Here is a 19,931-nt window from a genome sequence, read left to right as displayed (position 1 = left end):
AGGTAGACTTCTTTTCAGTTTGAAGCACGAGCTTGAAGATCTTGCTTGGTGCTCAGGCTCGAGGATCTCCCCACGACGCTTCTCACGACGGAAGGAAGCTTAAAAAAAGATAAAACAGAACACAGTAATTCAAAACAATTAACAAGAAATAAAAGTAATGTCAAAATTGGAAAACCGGGCCCCGAAAACCTCTACTTAAAATTCTTCCCTTTCTCTAAACGGAGCTAACCTGTCGGCATGCACAACCTTGCTTTTCCGACCACCTGAACGAGAAATACAGAAAACTACATCACTAATTTTCTTAATTATCTCAAAAGGCCCCTTCCAATCGTTCTGTAGTTTGGGAGACCTACCCTTCTTACGATGAGGATTAAATAATCAAACCTTCTGTCCTTCCTCAAAAACGGGATGCCTAGCCTTTCGATCATAGCGGCATTTGATCTTCAAAGACCTTGAGTCTAATCTCTCTCTTACTCTCTGATGAATTTCATCCAGCTTCTGCCACAAATTCCGAACGTACTCCTCCGCTGACTCGGAAAAATTATAACTGGGAGGAGTACCTCTTAGCAAATCCATCGGCAAGGTAAGATCTCTTCCGCAAAACAATTCTGAAGGAGTTACACCTGTAGCTTCATGTTTAGAGGTCCTATAGGCAAGAAGAAACATGGGAATCCAACGATCCCAATCCTTTTGATTCTCTTCAATAAACTTTGACAAATACTGTAAAATTGTCTGATGTTGTCTTTCAACTTGACCATCAGACTGAGGATGAAGAGCGGTCGTCCTCGTTTTCCTAATTCCCAAAATTCTCATCAATTCTTGAAAGAACTGTGATTCAAAATTCTTTCCCTGATCAGTATGAAGTTCCAATGGGACCCCATATCTAGAAACAACCTGATTAACAAAAATTTCTGCTACCGTAGTAGCTCTCATATTTTTCAAAGGAAAAGCCTCTACCCATTTAGTAAAACAATCAACAACTAGGAGATACTTATTGCCTGAAGAAGAAACAGGTAACGGGCCTAAAATATCCATCTGAATCCTCTCAAAAGGAACTCCCGAATTAAAGATCTGCAAAGGAGATTTCCCCTTATCTGCAGCACCCCTCTTCGCAATACAAATCTTACAGGTTCTGCATCATTCCTCAACATCCTTCTTACAGGTTGCCCAATAAAAACGCTTCCGGATCTTTTCCAGCGTTTTATTGATCCCGAAATACCCTCCAGACGGAGTATCATGAGCTTCTTCTAAAATCTGCTTCACTTTGCTTCGCGGGACCATCAATTTAAGAAAACTGTTTTTCAAATTAAGAGCCTCCCATCTCTTATGCAAAATCCCATTTTGGACTTCCAAAGCATGCCATTGATGCCAATCGATCTTGGCTGACAATCCTTTCGAAGAAACTTCTTCCCAAGAAGGTCGCAAATCATTTTCTTTGACAAGTAAAAACATTGCCAGTTCCTGATCCTTTATTTGAGTCCTTCGCCAATCCTCAGAAGAATCCTCACGCAAAACAATACGAGCAACTACTTTATCCTCAAAAAGCCCTCTCTGAACTTCCACTTTAGAACAGAATCTATATTTTTCTTCTACACAAGGGCGTCTCGAAAGACCATCGGCATTACTCTGTATAATCCTCTTTCGAGCAACATCAAAATCGTATTGTTGTAACCTTTCCATCCAGTGAGCCAATTGTCCCTCCAAGTTTTTGAAGGACATCAACCATCTCAAAGAAGCATGATCAGTTCGAATAGAGAAACTCTTTCCGTACAAATAATGATGAAAATGTTTCATCGAATCTACTAAAGCTAATAACTTTCTTCTTGTTGTGCAATAATTCCGCTCAGGTTTGTTCAAAATCCGACTATAATAAGCAATGACTCTCTCATAGCCGTCCTGAACTTGTGAAAGTACCGCCCCTATTCCAAAACCTGAAGCATTCGTATCCAAAATCATCTTTCCTTCCCCCTTCGGAAAGGAAAGAAGAGGTTGCAGACGTTAATGCCTGTTTTAACCTCAAAAATGCTTCTTGACATTGCTCAATCCATTCAAATTTAGTCAAATTCTCAGTTAACTTAAACAGAGGCTTCGCAATTGAAGAAAATCTCTTAACAAACTTCCGATAATAAGAGCAAAATCCAAGAAAACTTCGGACCTGTTTCTTATTCTGAGGAACTGGCCACTCAGTGACCGCTTCAGTCTTCTCAGGATCCGTAGCAATTCCGGCAGAAGAAACAACATGACCCAAATATTTTACTTGTCTCCTAAATAAATCACATTTCTTTGGGTTAACACTAAGTTTCGCAGCACGAAATCTCAGAAGAACCTCTCTTAAATTCTCCTTCATCTTCTCAAAAGTTTTGCCAAATACTATCACATCATCTAAATAAACGAGGCAAATTTTCAAAAGTAAACCCCGAAGCACCCGTTCCATAAGACGTTCAAAGGTAGCCGGGGCATTACACAAACCAAAAGGCATTGCAACAAATTGCCAAAGTCCATTCCCCACAGAAAAAGCAGTCTTTTCCCTATTTTCGGGACGAATTTTCAGTTGCCAATAACCACTCTTCAAATCCAGAGTAGAAAACCAGGCATTTCCCGATAACTGATCAAGAAGATCGTCAATCCTTGGTAGCGGATAAGAATTTTTTTCGTAACCGCATTCAATTTCCGAAAATCAATGCAAAATCTAAGAGATCCATCTTTCTTCTTTACCAAAACTGCTGAAGAAACCCAAGGGCTTGAAGATTCTTCAATTACCCCTTGTTCTTTCATGTCTTCCATAATTTTTTTAACTTCTGAACGCAAATGAATTAGAATTCTCCTAGGAGCCTGTTTGATAGGACAAGAATCCATTAATTCAATTTTATGTTGAAGAACTTCACACTTTCCTGCAACAGCTTGCTCCGAAAACACGTCACGAAATTCTCGCAACAATGTAGCGAAAACTATTCTCTGATCTTCCTCCAACTCTCGGGAATTATTATTAAAGAATTCTTCCAACTCTGCGGGCACAGCTTCGTCCTCTTGCTTAATCCGACGACAAAAATCTTCCCTATGATCTCCACGGAGAAAAGATTCTATTACAGTTTGCATCCCTATTCGTGAAAAGAAATCCGCGCCCAAAATACAATCCTCTCCAATATCGGCAACGAAAATCGGTAAATTAAATCTCCCTAACTTTATCTTAGCAAACTTTAAAACTGATCGGGACCTTTTCTCCCGTAGGATACCTCAAATTTTCTTCCTTTGTTGAAAAACGCTTCCCTTTTCTCCCTATAAATTTACTACTCACCAAGGTCACATCGGAGCTCGTATCCAATTTAAAAAAACAGTCTCTCCCATTAAGAGAGCCTTGGAAAACAAAATTTCCTGATTTTTCACACCCTCTCTCAAAACGCCTACAAACACCCGGAGCATTTCTTCCATTTGTCGAGCCCGCCACAGAAAGTTCGACAAAACCTATTTTCCCTGCTGTGAAACAGAAAATGATGGACACTCGGAACGAAAGTGCCCTTGTTTTCCGCACTGCCAACATTCCTTTTTCTCTTGAATTTTAAAATTCTTCTTTTTCTTAAAATTTAAACCCCTCGTTCCACGAGATTCTACTTTGAACCCGTTTAAATCAGGATTGCTCTTATAATTCGAGCAGTCTTTAACCTCTTTAAAATCAAAATTTCTCCGCTCTTTTAAACAATTCTCCCTAATAATTTTAATAGCCAAAGCTCTTTCTACCGCGGCCCTCAAAGATGTTAATCCTTCTAGCTGCAATGTCTGTTTAACATTCACATCAGACAATGCAACTACAAATTGAGAACAAGCAATTTTGTCACGAACTCCGGGAGAACATTCAGGATAAGCTAATCGAGATAAACGTTCGATATCCGAGCCTAATGCAGCTAAATCTTCTCCGAATCTCTGTTTTCGATTCGTAAATTGATAATAATAATTTTGCGAGGATAAATTTTCTCCAAAACGTAGCTCTAAACGCGCGACTAAATTTTCAAATTGAGAGTTCTCAAAATCCGTGCCCCCTTCCAAAATCGCACGCGCTTTTCCTTGGAGACATGACGCTAATACGACAGCCTTCTCCGCGTTTCCCAAATTATTCGCCCGCGCAATTAAATTAAACTGCGTAAGATATTCGCGCAACGGAACACTACCGTCATAAGTATCGGGCTTAAGTTTCAAGTCGGAACTAAAATTTGAAAAAGGAAATGACTGGCCTGATATCGGTTGCGAAATCTCTTCCTGCGGACCGGGCATTGAAAATGTTTCCGTCTCTCGACGAGCGCGCTCCTCCCTCAGAGAGCGAAGCTCCTCCAACGTTAAGCGAAGAATTTCCTCCTTCGGAGACGTCTCTGGCCCTTCCGCTCGAGTACATTCCCTTTTTCTCGCAGAGATCACTCTCCGACCTTTCGCCTCTTCCTGTCCAGTCCCCGTCTCTTCTGTTTGTCGCTCCGCCATTATCTCCCACACACACACATACACACACAAATTGAAAAATTCGATCCCCCAAAATTGTCGCGTTCGCGGCGTTACTTCCCGAGATCGCGATACTCGGCGGAGCGCTTTCGGAAAGGAAGAACACTATTAAAAGAAAAGCTCGCTCTTTATTAAACAAACGGTACAACGGTACAGAATCGCGTCCGGCCACCGCGGAATCTGGCCGTCAAATCTGTAAAACAGTCGGAGAACGACGCGTTGCCAAGGGCCGATCCTCTATTCAAACTCTTATCAATTGATATTGATTAATTTCAGCAGCCCCGAACGGAACACCGCACGGCCGCAACAATATATATGATACATATATATATATATATATATATATATATATATGATAAATAGATATGATAAATTAATTTACATATAACGTATAACTATGACACAGTACTGTAACAGTACATAACATTTATCTGTCAAAATAGGTTATTGAAATATCTGTTTCGTTTTATGGAACATAGATGTGCAATCCATACCTCAGCCAATCAGAATTTACTAACGTCACGTGACGAGTTGGCGAGTCTCTTCTTATAGTCTTTATTTGTAACACCAAGTGGACTGCACCCACGATCGGTTAGACGACAATTTCCCGGAAATGGAGAAAATAATGTTGGTATCAACGAAATCCACTAAATGAAATAATTTTAGTTTCTATAGATTAGTAGCACTAAGTAGTAATCTGTTGATTTGCATTCTTTTTGACCATAGATCTTATATGTATGGACTGTTAATACAGATATGATTATATCCGCGGGAGGTTGGAGAGAGAAATGTTTCTCTTGTTTTAAAAGTGTCCGGAAATACGTTTTGCGCATGCTTGACATATACTATACATTAATGCATTTTTATTGCTGTATACTTATGCAAGTTAAAGGAAAGTTTGAGGTTATTTGTACGTTATTTGCGGAGTATTGTATTTGCGAAATACATGATAGGAATATCACATTATATTTCTAAAAAGAAATAATGGTTCGAAAGTGTGTTATTTGTAGAGTGAGTTATTCTGCAGAAAATAGTTGTTTCTTTTCATTCTTAAGTAATAATGAAATAGAACTTATTATAAAATATATTAAACATATATCAAGCATATTTTAATAATTGTAGAAGTATTTGTGAAATTTTTTTATTTTACAAATAAATATTAGGTGTACAAAAAAGTTCTGAGCTTTAGATTTCATACAACCGAAATAATTTAAAGTTTATATATCTTCCCGCCCTTTTGCGGTTTTAAAGCGTTGAGATTTGGCCTTCTAAAATGCCATACGGTTTGGCGTTTGATGCACATAACTTCAAAAATCAGTAGTGTTCACGATGGCAATAACAAAAGAGCATATTCGATTTTCCATCCACTTCGCGTTTCATCTGAAGAAAAATGCTGCTGAAGCCACTGCAATGATTTGTGCTGCATATGGAGAGAACGCTGTAAGTCATATTACATGTAAAAGATGGTAACAAAAATTTCGCCAAGGAGATTTCAGTCTTGAAGATGAACCGCGTGCTGGACGCCCTCAAAAGATTGAAACGGACGAATTGCAAGCACTGCTGGATATAAACTCGGCGCAAACTGAAAAGGAGCTTGCAGAACAGCTTGGCGTTACGCAGCAAACCATTTCCGTACGTTTACATACGATGGGAAAGGTTCAGAAGGAAGGCAGATGGGTTTCGCATGAATTGTCCGAAGACAACAAAAATCGTCGGCGTGACACTGCACTCACTTTGCTTTCAAAGTTCCGGAAAAAAGATGTTCTGCACAAAATCATTATAGGTGAAAAGTGGATTCTTTATGATAATCCTAACCGTAGAAAATCATGGGTTGACCCTGATGAACCTTCGACATCGACGCCAAAGCCCAATATTCACGCCAAGAAGGTTTTGCTCTGTATCTCTGATGGGATTGGAAAGATGTGTTGTATTACGAGTTGTTACAACCGGATGAAACAATTACGGCAGACCGCTACCAACAACAATTGACCAATTTGAGCGATGCATTAGAAGAAAAGAGGCCATTTATTGGCCAAGGATGTCGTAAAATGATCTTGCTTCATGACAATGCGCGACCACATATTGCGAAAGCGACTCAGGATCATATCTTTGCGTTAGGCTGGGAACTTCTTCCGCACCCGGCGTATAGCCCAGACATGGCACCTTCCGATTACTACCTATTCCGGTCGCTGCAGCATTATTTGGCTGATACACATTTCGTGAGATTTGAAGAGATACGAAAATGCATTGATGACTTTATCGCTTCGAAGCCGGTGAGCTTCTATCGTCAAGGATTTCGCAAGCTACCCGAAAGATGGCAAAAGGTCGTTGATGCAAACGGGGAATATTTCGCTGATTAATATTTTTTTTGTTTGTTTTTGAATAAAGATTGAATTTTACAAAAAAAAGCTCAGAACTTTTTTGTACACCTAATAAATTTTATAAATTTTGAGAGCTTTAAATTATAAATTCAATCACATTTATTGAAAGATATTTATTAGATTCGGAAAAATAAACGAAGACCGACTCTGGCTTTGAACTCGGGATCTCTCGCCTACCACCAAGACTTAGTCTGCACGATCGCGACGGCTCCTCTCTATTAGCTGTTTATATTTCGAATCTCTTTCATGATCGCTCGACGGTCGTCTAATTCTTACATTATATTCTTAATATATAATAATTCTTAGAAAAAAAAATTATTTAATTGTTTCATTTGAAATTAAAAAAAAATTATATTTTATTATTCACTTTTCTAACAGATTTTATTACATTAGAACATTAGGTTCGCATTACTTAGAATTTTTAATATTTAAAGAAGAATAGATATATTTGTGAGCGATGGAAAAAGAAAGAAGAAGAAGCTTAAGTGCAATACGTATAAACAACATGAACCACCTATTTATAGAAAACCATTTATTAGTCTCAAAACATTTATTGTTCAAAATAATTATAACTATTATATTTTTCCTAGAACTCGCATTTTTAAAAGGAAAATTATTTTTCTATAATTTCATTATTTAAAAAACGAGTGTATTATGTATTATGTATATAAAATAAAACAACATTAGAAACAACATTAGAAACAACATTAGAAACTATATATAAAACCAAAATTTAAGTATGCAGCAGGTATGCTATGTATGATTCATTAAATATTGTAATTTTTATTTTATTCTTTTTTTATTATTTTACAGAATTACCATAAAAAAAATAAAAACTTCGATATAAAATTACATATCCACATATTATTTTAAAACTTTTTCCACAAATTAATCTAAAAGTTTTATCTGATATGTTTTTTCATTTTTCTTATATATATATATATATATATATATATATATATATATAAGAATATATATATATATATATATATAAAAGAAGATATATATATATATATATATAAAATACATGGGAGATTAGACAGAGAGATATACTTTTTAGTACTTCTTTCTCTGAAGACGTCCGGAAATATGTATTGCGCATGAGTTCGAAGCATACGGCGGATTAATATAATAATATGATCGAAATTTACCGAACTGCGTGAATAACTGCACGGATCGTACCTTCCAATAGAAATTGAGCCGATTGTTTGAATGACTTAGTTTACACCCAGCCGTTCAATCCCGATTCACTTCGGAATGAAGTAATATTTCTTAAGTGTAAACGGACTAATTTCGATCCACTTTAATCCTCTTTTCTTAGCGGAGTAAGATCAATCCGGTGTAAACGCTCCCTAAATCCACTTAATTTTGAAGTGACCGGGATTGGACAGCTAAGTGTAAACTAAGTCAATGATAAATAAAGAGACAATTTTATACATAAATTTATATTCGAATAATTAAAATATAATAAAACTTTTTTATTGTATAAAAGATAATATTTTATTAATATTAAATTTAATTGATATAAATAATGGATATTGTAAAAAATATTTAATCTATGAATTTTACTTAAAAGCAAGATATTAATTTTTTGTGAATTATATTTTATCATTCTTATTTTTTCTTATTTCTTCTTATTTTTATTCTTATTTCTTTATCTTATTTTCTTATTTTATTCTTATTTTTTATTCTTATTTTTTTCTTATTTTTTTTTTATTTTATCTTATTTTTATTTTAATTATATCTTATTATTCTTATTTTATTTGGATCAATTATTTGTTTCTGACCTTTTTTGCTTCTTATTCTAATAAAATTCATTTTGATGTTCGTTTACGTAGTACTGCAAGCAGAGCATCCAAAGCAGGACTTCCGAGTAGCTGCACAAATGAGATCCTTGCGTAAACAACGAACTGCGCTGCAGTCACTTTCGCAGACGGAATAAACGAACGTCTGCGGTAATGACTGCATAAACGAATGCACCCGTTGAATGCAGTTCATTTGGTGCTACAAATGCTTCGAAGCATTTTTTAATTGGTCAATTCATAAAATTCTTTGTTCTGATTGGTTAATCAAACGCTTCGAAATTTTGTAGCGCTAAGGACCTTTTTATAGCCATAGAAATGAAATCGTAAAGAGTTTTCTTTGTTAAGGCGTGTTAAAGAAAATAAATAGAAGTATTCAGTGAATATTAAATATTGATTAATAAATAATTTAGTGTTCAATGAATAGTGATTAATGAAATAAAATAAAATGAATTAAGAACGGACATAAAATGAATTAATGAACGAAGAGTTATTTTCTCTTTGAAAAATAGTTAATTTGTATAAAAGATTTATACAGATTTTTTATTATAAATTTAGAATATTAAAAATTTAAAAAAATATTATTTCCTTTGAAAATTATTATTTCTTATTCTAAAAATAAATGAACATTATATTTAGCATAATTGTAATTGCATATATGTATAAGTATATTTATAATACTTTTAAAATAAATTGTTCTTTCTCTATACAAAAATATTTTTTTACTATTGTATATTTACATTTCTATTTATTTGTTAAATTTTGTATTATTTCTAAATTTTATAAATATTGTATTTTTTAAATTTTATAAATTTAAGAAATATATATTTACATTTATCTTTTTATTTTAAAGTAATAATATTATTTAAATACGTTTATTTACGTACGTTTATATACTATTTTCTTATGTTAAATATTTTTCTCATATTTTATGCAATTTTTTTACCAAAGTTAATAATATAATATAGTTTTTTTTATTAATTAATATTTATATATTTTTATATATTTGTATATTTTTTAAATTATTTTCTTACTCTTATATTTCAAATTTGATATTTATATTTTATATTGTCTATAGAGAAAGCGAGATAGAGCATTTTAGTGCAGTCTAGCAGCACCGAAGAGCAGATCTATTGATTGGTTACCTACTTAGCTCGCGCATGTGCAGTTCAATTTTGTATACGCTACATCAAAGATGCCGACAGAGAGTTGCGCTACTGTATGTACTGTGGTAAAATCTGTCGCTTCCGTTCGTCCACTTCCTGTATGGCTGGCCATGTGCTTGGTCGGTGTCGCGATGTGTTGAGGTATAATTTTACATTCTTTAATTTTTTACTGAAATCGGGTGTTTATTAAAATACAGACAGCATACGCACACGCGTGAAAAATGAAGCGAAGTAATCCAGATCAGTTAATTCCACGAAAACGAAAGCGAGTGAGCCGCGAGACAAAGACGACGGAATCACCCAAGGAATTCGACTTGAAGGAATTATCGAAAAAACACATTTTGCAATGTATTTCTGCAATTTTTCATTTGACTCTGGAACAGTTAAAAGAGAAAAACAGCCTTCTCGCCGAGGAGGCACAGCCAGTATTCATGCAAGTCACCAGCGTCAGAATCCCACAGATGCCTCGCAGATGGATGAGAATGTAAGAAAAGTTATGAAATGATAACATAATTAATCTCGAAAACAGTAAAACTAAGAAATTTTTTTTACTGTAAATTTTAATAAATTCTTATTTTCTTATAAGAAAAGTTTCACATGATTATATTTTTTAATTAACCAATGGATCCTTATGAGATTTTGTGATTTAAACTTTGTAATGATGTGTTCTATGTATGATAAAATATTGTTGCATTTTTGTTCAAAGTCTATCTAAAATTCTTCATTTCATTTGTTTATAGATTGCTGCCACATTCAATAGTTGCATCAGATGATGAAGTGGCTTTATTTGTCTGCGATTTGGAAAAAGGAAGGAGAAAAGATTATGAACCAACGGTGGAACATTATAAAAATTTATTACAAAAGCATGGGTGTACTCGCGTGAATGAAATAATACCTATGAATCAAGTAAAAACTGAATTTAGTCAATTTGAATTGAAGAAAAAACTCATAGGCAGCTATGATCATTTTCTTGTTGATGGTCGTATTGCTGGTCACATGTCTCATTTATTAGGAAAGCAGTTTTTTAAGAAGCGGAAGTTGCCAATCTCAATTAGGATAGATAGCAAAGATTTGAAACATGAGATTGATTATGCATTGAGAAAGACTAGTATGCAAATTCATTCTGATGGTGATACTCATTTAATGCAAATAGGAAATACAGCTATGAATGAAAAGGATGTTCTTAAAAATATACTGGTTGCCTGTAAAAAGCTATCTAAAGATTATCCTGGGGGATGGGCAAACATACAAGCTCTCCGATTAAAAACTAAGAGTAGTCTAGCATTGCCTTTTTATATGACGTTAAGTAAGTTATTGACAATATAAATTAACAAAATAAATTGTTCAATTGGTACTGTTTCCTTAAACGATTTTATGAATTTCAGAAAATAAAAATACAGTTAATTCACGTACGATCATGATACAACCGAAAAGACCAAAAGCTTACCGTGATGTGGAGGGAGAACTTTCAACGGTTACGGGTGCTGCCACAATCATAGTTAAACCTGAGGGTGATGTTATTGTCAAAAAATTTAGGAAATCAAAAGGAAAACTCATGAAAAAAGATGCTGAGAATTAGGACACAGAACTATTCTGTTATTACATTATAATTTGTAAAAAGAACAATCATAAAAATTATTTTTCTAAATAGTAATAGGTAATTTTATGTATACTATTTAATATCAATTTAATTAACATTAAATATCACATCTTCATCATTGTTCTTGTGGCTCTACCTTTTCATATACAGAAATAATTAATATAAATTATTCTTATGCTATTTTAAGTTTGTTTAGTTTGGCTTTTTTTTTATTGCCTAATGCTTTATTGCTTGAAAGATATATTCCTTATCGTTAATAAATAAAAATAATTAATATTGCTTAATAAATTTTTTTTTATTAATACTAATTTATGTAAATACTTGAAATTGTAAAGATTTTCTTTTTAATGCAAGTGGTCAATACAAAATGGTCTGATCCTTCTTGGATATACTTTGATATCCATTGGCTGGTAACATCAGCAAATTGTTGACGCCGTTAGCATTTTGCATGCTCTTATACACATTTGTTGCATCTATCATCACTTCGATTTCCTGGAAATTTTGGAGTCTCTGAATATCCTTGTCTTTTCTCAGTTTAGTGTTGGGCAACTTTCGTAATTTTTTAATTTGATGTGGATTGAGATCCAGCTCTTTGCAACACAAACATAACAAAGCTTGATATGTTAACTCGTTTCGCGGCAATTCCACTTCTATGAAATCTGGATCAGCTGTATTGGCGACCCGAATTTTCAGAACTAATTCTAAAAACACATGAAATACAAATAGAATAAATTTTTTTTAAACACACATACACATACATTCTATCAGTAATGTTATAAAACATTATATATATATATATATATATATATATTTTTTGTTATAAAACAAAATTTATAATTAATGGCAAGCATTGTAGTTTTTTCTGGTTAAATTTATGGCAGATATGATTATTACGCGACTAGAAAAATTATATCAATTTGTATCAAACCATCTTGAAATGAGGTGATGATTTTGCTCTTGTCATATACATTATTTCGGACTTTTGAAGAATTAGCAGCAGTATGCAGGTAATCTGATTGAGCGTATACAGATGTTACAGCGCTTAATGGTGAATCGTACATGATTCGCTCAAAATCACCACTTGTGCCTAGAAGATATAGAATCTGTTGATTGGTACAGACAGCTGCTGCAGTTTCGCTTGTTTCAGATCTTAGGTTTTTATCAGCACCATTTTTCAAGAGCAAAGCAACAATGTCCAAGTGTCCTTCTTTACATGCCCAATGTAAAGCAGTCCTTAAGAAACATGAATAAATAAGGAAATGAATAATAAATAATATGACTATCAAATAAATCTGACTTGCATTTGTATTACAAGTACGACTTTCAGAGAATGTGAGTTACAATCATTTAATCAATATTTCGAATGGGTATGAACTTTATAAAAAAATTCTGGAAATAAATCTATGTCCAGAGAACGCGTGCCTGTTTGACACTTGCATTGTAAAAATGTCGAAGACAGAGTGACAAGTACCATCCGCTGACAGGTTCCCGCGCGTTGACGTTGACACCTAGATTTAAGAGATCTTGCACGCCGTCTGCATCGCCGAGACAGACTCTTTCCCTTAAACGCTCCTCGAGCATTCTTTCCATTTTGCAGCGATTTTCACGCGTGCTACGTATGTGTGCCCATCATATATTTGTAACGCTGCAATCGAGCGAAAACGCTGGAAGACCGAACACCAAACGTGCAAGATAAGGACTAGATAAGACAAGAATACAGAATACCAGCGCGTCTCGGAAACGCAGATAAGAACTGATAAGAACCTCTATATTCTAAAATCGTCGAGTTCAAGTTGTCTGGAGACATCTGGAGACACCTCTGTTCTAGATTTCTGGGATGAAACTACATAAGTCGTTAACGCGAAGCCATACGGAGTTTATCCATTTCTATCAATATCGATTAATCTTAATTTATTCTTTATCTTTTTCTAAGTTTTAAAATTAGAGAGAAATATAAAATAAAGTCGAAAAAAAAAAAATTAATTTATATCGATAGTAATGGATGGTAGAGCCAATCAGCTCGTTCAATAGATCTGCACGCGATGTCGACTCAACATCGTTCAGGGGATCAATCATGTAACTTTACGTGAAATTTTACACTTTTCATTTTTCACTTTTTATTTTTCATTTTTCACACCTTGACATTTCATGTGAAACTTTTCACGTACAGCGATTATGTATGTAGCTTGGATGCGTGGAAAGTGAAATCATGAAATATAGTTTCATAGGTTTTATAGCTAATGAAAATTATTTTATTGGTATTATATACATCTTTTAATAACCAATTGTATATGTATGTATTACGTATACTTAATCCTAATGCAGCCCTAATTTTCTTTAATTCCGAAGCATATTTATTAATTCCCTAGATTTCCGCCTTTCCACCACCAAGGTACATGACGAAAAAGTTCACGTGAAAAATTTCATATTTTCACGTTTGAGAGAGTTACATGATCCCGCAAAATCGTACATGATCGTAAGTTCACGTGAAACTTTTCATTTTTCACGTTTCCACCCTAGGGGAAAAATTACATGATCGATCCCCTGAGCCTAACTGCGATTGGTAGCAGTTACTAGATCTTTCATCATCATATGTTTTCCGTAACACTGTCGCAAGTGTTAACATTCATACACCTGCGAGCTGTTTAAGGCAGTGCAGACTCATCGCTGAAAAAAAATCTCCATCAAAACACCGTTTTATTCTTATCGTGGAGGACTACGCGGGGTTAAATTTGCGATTGCTTGACGTACGTCGCGCGAGTTCACCATCCCCGGCAATATGATTATAACGCTGAAAAACTTACAGCAACAGACGTTCACGATAGAGATCGACTCGTCGCAAACTGTAAGTAAAATCGAGCGAGCAAGAGAGAAAGAGAGGAAGGAAAGGAAGCCGACTTTTCTGAATGGTTTATGATTGAAATATTTGTATATTATTTTATTATCAGGTTAAGGATCTCAAGGAGAAGATCGAAACGCAGAAAGGCTTCCCCGCGGAGCATCAAAAGTTGATATATGCTGGTAAGAGAGTACAGTTAAATAACCTAATTTATCCGAGATCTCCGCGAGCGCCCGGCATATTCGTTGACGAAGCTGGGAGAAAATCTACGTTAAAATTGATTGTGCCGAAAGTCTCGCTGTTCACATTTGTTTAAATATAGCTCCTCAGAATAAGAATGATACTGCAAAAATGCGCATAGGTTATGTTTGCAATTTGGGCATGTGGTTTACAACCGTTTTTCTTTACTTTTTGAGATCATAACGTTACACGAACACTTGCAGGAAAAATATTAGTAGATGAGCAACCTTTAACAGAATATAATATCGACGAGAAGAAATTTATAGTTGTTATGGTAACAAAGCCTAAACCTGGCGCTATACCTAAAACAAACGAAGAGCAGCATGCAGAGGGTGAAAAGAAGGAAGAATCCACTAGGTAAACTGGAGACACTCGCAATATAATAAATCACGTCATTACAGAATGTTTATTATGTATGTAATTATTGATTACAAGTAATGATAACTGAGTCACGTACACACGTACGAATTATTTTCTTTTTCAAATTGTGATATATCTCATTTATTTTAACCTTTGTGTCTTAGCTCGGCGACTACACAACCTAGTTCAAACCCTAATGTTCAGGATATTACACGAGCAGCTAGTAATGTGCAAGAGCAACCTGTGGCAGCTACACCAGCAGCTGGTCAAGCAGAAAGTGCCTTGCTAATGGGAGAAGATTATAATACAATGGTAAACAACATCATGGATATGGGGTATGTAATGTATAAAAAGAAAAAAGTGATCTGCCTTATTAAATTAATATTTATGTGATTTTTATTATATATTTGAATCAGGTACGAACGTGAACAGGTTGTACAAGCGTTACGCGCGAGTTTTAACAACCCCGATAGAGCTGTCGAATATCTTCTGACAGGTATACCAGCACAACTGTTTGAGGATCCACCTGAAGATCCACCGGAAGCTCAAGAGCAACTTCAAGATCAAAGTCAAGATCCCTTAGCCTTCTTGCGTTTGCAACCACAATTTCAGCAAATGCGTCAGGTCATTCAACAAAATCCACAGCTGCTCAACAATCTTCTTCAGCAAATCGGTTCCACTAATCCTGCCCTTTTACAGCTCATTTCTCAAAATCAGGAAGCGTTTGTACGCATGCTCAATGAACCTGGTTAGTTTAGTCGTATATGCTCAAAAAAATCTCTGTTTAACAAGCTGAAAATAATAATAATTAATAATTATAATTATTAATTATTTTCAGCTTGTTTAAAATTAATAATTCATAATTATTTGATAATAATTATATATAATTTGTTTCTCTTACATTTTTCTTGCGTACAGTGGAACCAACTAGTGGAACGGGGGCGCGAGTTTTGCCAACATCCGGAGGTGGTGTAGCACCTGCAGCTGCAGCCGCGGCGGGAGGCGCTGTAAATGGTGGAGCTGGTACGGGTGGTGCAGCAACGGGCGTAGGATCTGGTTTAATACAGATAACACCACAGGACAGAGATGCTATCGAAAGGTTGAAGGCGCTAGGTTTCCCAGAACATTTAGTCGTACAAGCGTATTTCGCATGTGAAAAGAATGAAAATCTTGCTGCTAATTTCCTACTTTCGCAAAACCTCGACGAGTGAACCGCTCATCTAATTTTATGCGGCGTTTCAAATGAAAAATAGGACTGACAGAGGGTGGATGATCGCACCATTATCATTTTTACCTTACAATAATCATCTTTACTTTGTATATAGATATACAATATCTATGCTATTTTATTTGTTGTGTAGATAAAACTCTGGTGTGTTTGGTAAGCGTTTGAATCTAAGGATAAGCGCATACCATAACTACATATATGTCAACTCTTTTAAGCATTGTTTCATATTTTTAAAACCATATTTCATTTAACATGTAACACATGTTTATGAGAGAAAGAATTGTTGCTTACAGCAGACGGTGTTATGAAATCCATCCTTACAGCCTACAAGTGCTCTACCATAAGATCTTATATTTCTTTAATATATATGGAGTAAAAAAAATATAATTGCATTTTTATATGAGAAAGCCTTACGAGCCTTACTCTGCAAAAGAATACCTTGCAGTAATTACATATTGAGGGTCGAGCATATATAAACTGAAGATGTGTTCACTCTCACGTTAAGGTATGTTTTATACATATCTAAATGTTTGCATGTAGGTAATAAATGCATTTTGTACATTTCTTGGCTTTCTGATATAAAAATTATAGAACACATTTGTTTGGATATGTGTATTTGCGTATATTCGTATTTATGTATGTATGTACAAAGAGATTTTCTATTTTTAAATGGTAATATAAAAAAAATTGATTTGAACGATGTTAGACAGAAGATCACAATTCGATAAATTGTAACAGTTTGTCATAATAACTTTTTACATATATAACTTTATTCTCAATCTATTTTCTTGTGGTTCTATACAAATTTCACATGTAACTTTTGCTAATAGAGATAACTTTTGCTTATTGAATCAATTAGAATTTGTAATTTAGGTAAAATAGTTAAAACACTATGTATCTATCGAATAATCTTAAAATTATGAATCCTTAAAAATATTGTTGTGTATATTGGAATTATATTGGAATTTTATTAAAGCTAGAATGGGAGAATGTGAGATTATTATAAACCGTTGTAATGTCACATCTCTGATTGTATCTTTTTTGCAGTATAAAATGATAAGTGATATTAATATTCTTTTTTTTTGTACAAAGAACAATTCACGATTTATACGTATCACATAATTACATACATACGTATGTACGTATTTATGCATTTTACACAAGAAATTCTGAATTCTAGAAGTTTGTACAATACGGTTACTTATTAATATCATTGAAACAATAATAAACATTTAAAGAATTTTCATCGCTCTTACATATATTTGGTACAAAAATATAAAAAAAAATTATTCGTTGGAGAGTTGTAGTAACTGCATAAAATTCTAATCTGTTTGTTATGCTGACTCAAGTATTTTACTTCTTTTTTTCTAAGAAAATAGAAAAATTATAGAGAAGAACTCTGCTATTATAAAACAACACTCTCTGTTGTGTGCTCAACACACTTGTAATACATAACATAAATGAATAAATTACGATTTACACAAATAGTAATGCAAAAGTTAATTCATTATATTATAAGTTATTTTTAAGAGAATTCTGCATTGATTTTATTCTCGAATGCTATAAGTATTTTATACAAAGATATTTAAATGCATAAGCACGATATGAGGTACTTTGTCTGATAGAATGTATGTATTCAATATATATTTTTTAATAGATGGAGTGGCATTAATATTAAATTTTATCAAAATGTTTATTTTTTTATCATCTAGATAATGTTACATATGCTCTTCGATATTTATTAATGCAGAATAAAAATAAGTTTAAAAATTTACTATTTAAGATGAAAAAGATACATCTTCACATACATAGTCCTTATAGAATTTATGTATTTATGTATAAGGTCATAAATTTTACAAATATGTAAAAAATCAATATTTTTTATTTTAATATTTACAGGAAGTATTTTAACATCTAAGAAGTTAGAGAGATATTAGTCCCTCGTAAAGTTACACCTTTTTTTTGAAGATCCTTTACGGCTTGTTGTATTTCCTAAAAAAATGATAACGTTAAACAATATTCCTTGTATACTTTCTTGGATAAGAGAAACTAACCTGTTGAAGTTCAATAGCTGCACTTTCACAAGTGTTAAATGTAAATACTCTGTACAATACAACAATTATTGCATATAATCCAAAGTGAAACAAGAAAATAACCGGAAGAAAAAGTATTACTTCATGCCATTCTTTGACAAAGGAAGAATTGCTTGTAATTGCAGCAAACCATAAACCAAAAAATACAGTTCCACATGATAGCCACTCCAGCAATTTCGTCATCTACAAAAAATAAATTATAGTATTTTTCCATTACATTTCATCGAAATAAAATAAAATTGTTTATTGAAAAATATATAATTCTTTTAAATGGTATAAATATAATTAAAATAATATAAAAATAATTAAAATATACATGAATAATATATCTTATTATAACAAATGTAATAAAAAAATTTCATACAATCTTTTATTAGAATTCTCGTGTTTTCATTAAATGTTTAAAATGTTAACATATTCTTACATACCTTTTTAACCTTACCCTTAAAAACTGAGAAGCCATTCATGTATCATGGAAACAGGAAGTGACAAAAAAAATATGGCGCGATCAAGTCAATAAACATAAAGGTCGTATCAGATTATTGGAACAGATATCAACCAATTAGAACAAAGAAATATTTTAATTTATGGAATATTTTCATTCATTTATTCATTCATGTGGCGTTTGCGAGGAGCGTTTGTCCACGATGTTCTAAGTTTGACGGCGAAAAAAGATGTTGGCCGCGATGAGATTCGAACCTAGGTTCTCAGGTGTCTAAAGGCCATATCAGACTAACAGTTGCTCAGCTGCGGTTGCTGGTTAACGATTCTATTATTACCAATCACATTGATCGTAACCAGGATCTGCTACATTGTGATTGGCTGAAATAGACTGAATTTTAAATGCAAAGCATAACGAAACCTTTCTGTTTCCTTTAGACTGGTTGTAAAGACACTATAATCAAAGACTGGTCACGAAAAAGCAACTTTTGATTGGCCCGCCATCTTTTGGCTATTCCCACTTATTTTCAAATACATTAACTACATTAATCTTAAATTATAATATTATGATTTAAAAAGATAAGCGTTTTAAAGATAATAAAATGTATACATTTATAAAACTTTATTTTACATAATTATATTACTAATTTATTAATATATATCCTTTAATTTTAACGATTTTAAATTTATTTATTTATTTTTTTTGTTATTTATTTTTTTCAACACAAGAGCAAAAATAATATAATACTATTATACTGTTACACTATAATATTTTTAACTTTTTGATACACAATAAAGTTTGTCAAAACGATCCTCTGTAAAATCAATACAATGACAGCTATTCACAAAGTTAGCGCAGTGAGAGAATCGCGGAAAAGCGTCAATAATAAACTTCGAGGAAATTTCGAGAGATGCAAGGTATCGGTCACGCCTTTTTTTAGAAAGGATTATTATACATATTTATTAAACAAACTTTATTACAATATAAAATAAAATTTAAATAAAAAAATGAACATCCACCCATTTTTTATATTGATTTTTTATATTGATATCACAATTAATTAATTTATGACTATATTTTGCAATTTTAGTATCTCTATTATTTAATAATATATTATCACACTTTCCATGTGTTAAATACATATGCACAATACACTTAAATCAATGCATATGCAAAATAAAAAATATCGCTATTGGTCAGAGTGAGATGGTGTATATTTCTTTCTTTCTCGTATAATTTAGCCAAAACATGGTAGATCAGATTCTCTGACGAATCAAAGTCGTGGCCAGTCTCTG

The 19,931-nt window shown here is 33.3% G+C and overlaps 5 protein-coding genes across 8 annotated transcripts; 2 read left to right on the top strand and 3 right to left on the bottom strand.

Moving 5' to 3' along the window:
• Nucleotides 1-3,328: 3,328 nt before the first annotated feature.
• LOC148936768 (uncharacterized) lies at nucleotides 3,329-4,671 on the bottom strand. The gene has a single exon (XM_089075970.1). The coding sequence runs from the start codon at nucleotides 4,465-4,467 to the stop codon at nucleotides 3,463-3,465; it is 1,005 nt and encodes a 334-aa protein (XP_088932096.1). The 5' UTR covers nucleotides 4,468-4,671; the 3' UTR covers nucleotides 3,329-3,462.
• A 5,168-nt stretch (nucleotides 4,672-9,839) lies between these two features.
• LOC105431061 (ribosomal L1 domain-containing protein CG13096) lies at nucleotides 9,840-11,552 on the top strand. Of its 2 annotated transcripts, XM_011644998.3 has the most exons (4): nucleotides 9,840-9,953; nucleotides 10,032-10,318; nucleotides 10,575-11,140; nucleotides 11,220-11,552. In XM_011644998.3, exons 2-4 carry the CDS (start codon nucleotides 10,056-10,058, stop codon nucleotides 11,411-11,413), a joined length of 1,023 nt encoding a protein of 340 aa, XP_011643300.2. In that variant the 5' UTR covers nucleotides 9,840-9,953; nucleotides 10,032-10,055; the 3' UTR covers nucleotides 11,414-11,552. The 2 variants fall into 2 exon arrangements, with proteins under 2 accessions (XP_011643300.2, XP_088932294.1); XM_089076168.1 differs by having other exon boundaries at nucleotides 9,901-10,318.
• Nucleotides 11,553-11,710: 158 nt separating this feature from the next.
• Nucleotides 11,711-13,377, bottom strand: LOC105433216 (ankyrin repeat domain-containing protein 40). 3 transcript variants are annotated; one of them, XM_089076170.1, is made up of 4 exons: nucleotides 13,199-13,377; nucleotides 12,906-13,098; nucleotides 12,363-12,667; nucleotides 11,711-12,135 (listed from the first exon to the last, which is right to left on the bottom strand). In XM_089076170.1, exons 2-4 carry the CDS (start codon nucleotides 13,022-13,024, stop codon nucleotides 11,792-11,794), a joined length of 768 nt encoding a protein of 255 aa, XP_088932296.1. In that variant the 5' UTR covers nucleotides 13,025-13,098; nucleotides 13,199-13,377; the 3' UTR covers nucleotides 11,711-11,791. The 3 variants fall into 3 exon arrangements, with proteins under 3 accessions (XP_088932296.1, XP_088932295.1, XP_088932297.1); XM_089076169.1 differs by lacking the exon at nucleotides 13,199-13,377 and having other exon boundaries at nucleotides 12,906-13,192; XM_089076171.1 differs by lacking the exon at nucleotides 13,199-13,377 and having other exon boundaries at nucleotides 12,872-13,012.
• Nucleotides 13,378-14,025: 648 nt separating this feature from the next.
• Nucleotides 14,026-17,586, top strand: Rad23 (UV excision repair protein Rad23). The gene is made up of 6 exons (XM_011644995.3): nucleotides 14,026-14,279; nucleotides 14,383-14,455; nucleotides 14,717-14,870; nucleotides 15,038-15,208; nucleotides 15,290-15,621; nucleotides 15,792-17,586. Exons 1-6 carry the CDS (start codon nucleotides 14,214-14,216, stop codon nucleotides 16,082-16,084), a joined length of 1,089 nt encoding a protein of 362 aa, XP_011643297.2. The 5' UTR covers nucleotides 14,026-14,213; the 3' UTR covers nucleotides 16,085-17,586.
• Nucleotides 17,587-17,965: 379 nt separating this feature from the next.
• On the bottom strand, nucleotides 17,966-18,777 carry Dpm3 (Dolichyl-phosphate mannosyltransferase subunit 3). The gene is made up of 3 exons (XM_089076172.1): nucleotides 18,623-18,777; nucleotides 18,156-18,377; nucleotides 17,966-18,093 (listed from the first exon to the last, which is right to left on the bottom strand). Exons 1-3 carry the CDS (start codon nucleotides 18,659-18,661, stop codon nucleotides 18,016-18,018), a joined length of 339 nt encoding a protein of 112 aa, XP_088932298.1. The 5' UTR covers nucleotides 18,662-18,777; the 3' UTR covers nucleotides 17,966-18,015.
• Nucleotides 18,778-19,931: the final 1,154 nt, after the last annotated feature.

This window comes from Pogonomyrmex barbatus, unplaced genomic scaffold, assembly GCF_055798465.1.
Source record: "Pogonomyrmex barbatus isolate J1 unplaced genomic scaffold, ASM5579846v1 scaffold2, whole genome shotgun sequence".
NCBI classification, from domain to species: domain Eukaryota; kingdom Metazoa; phylum Arthropoda; class Insecta; order Hymenoptera; family Formicidae; genus Pogonomyrmex; species Pogonomyrmex barbatus.
This window is presented reverse-complemented; position numbering and strand designations above follow the sequence as displayed.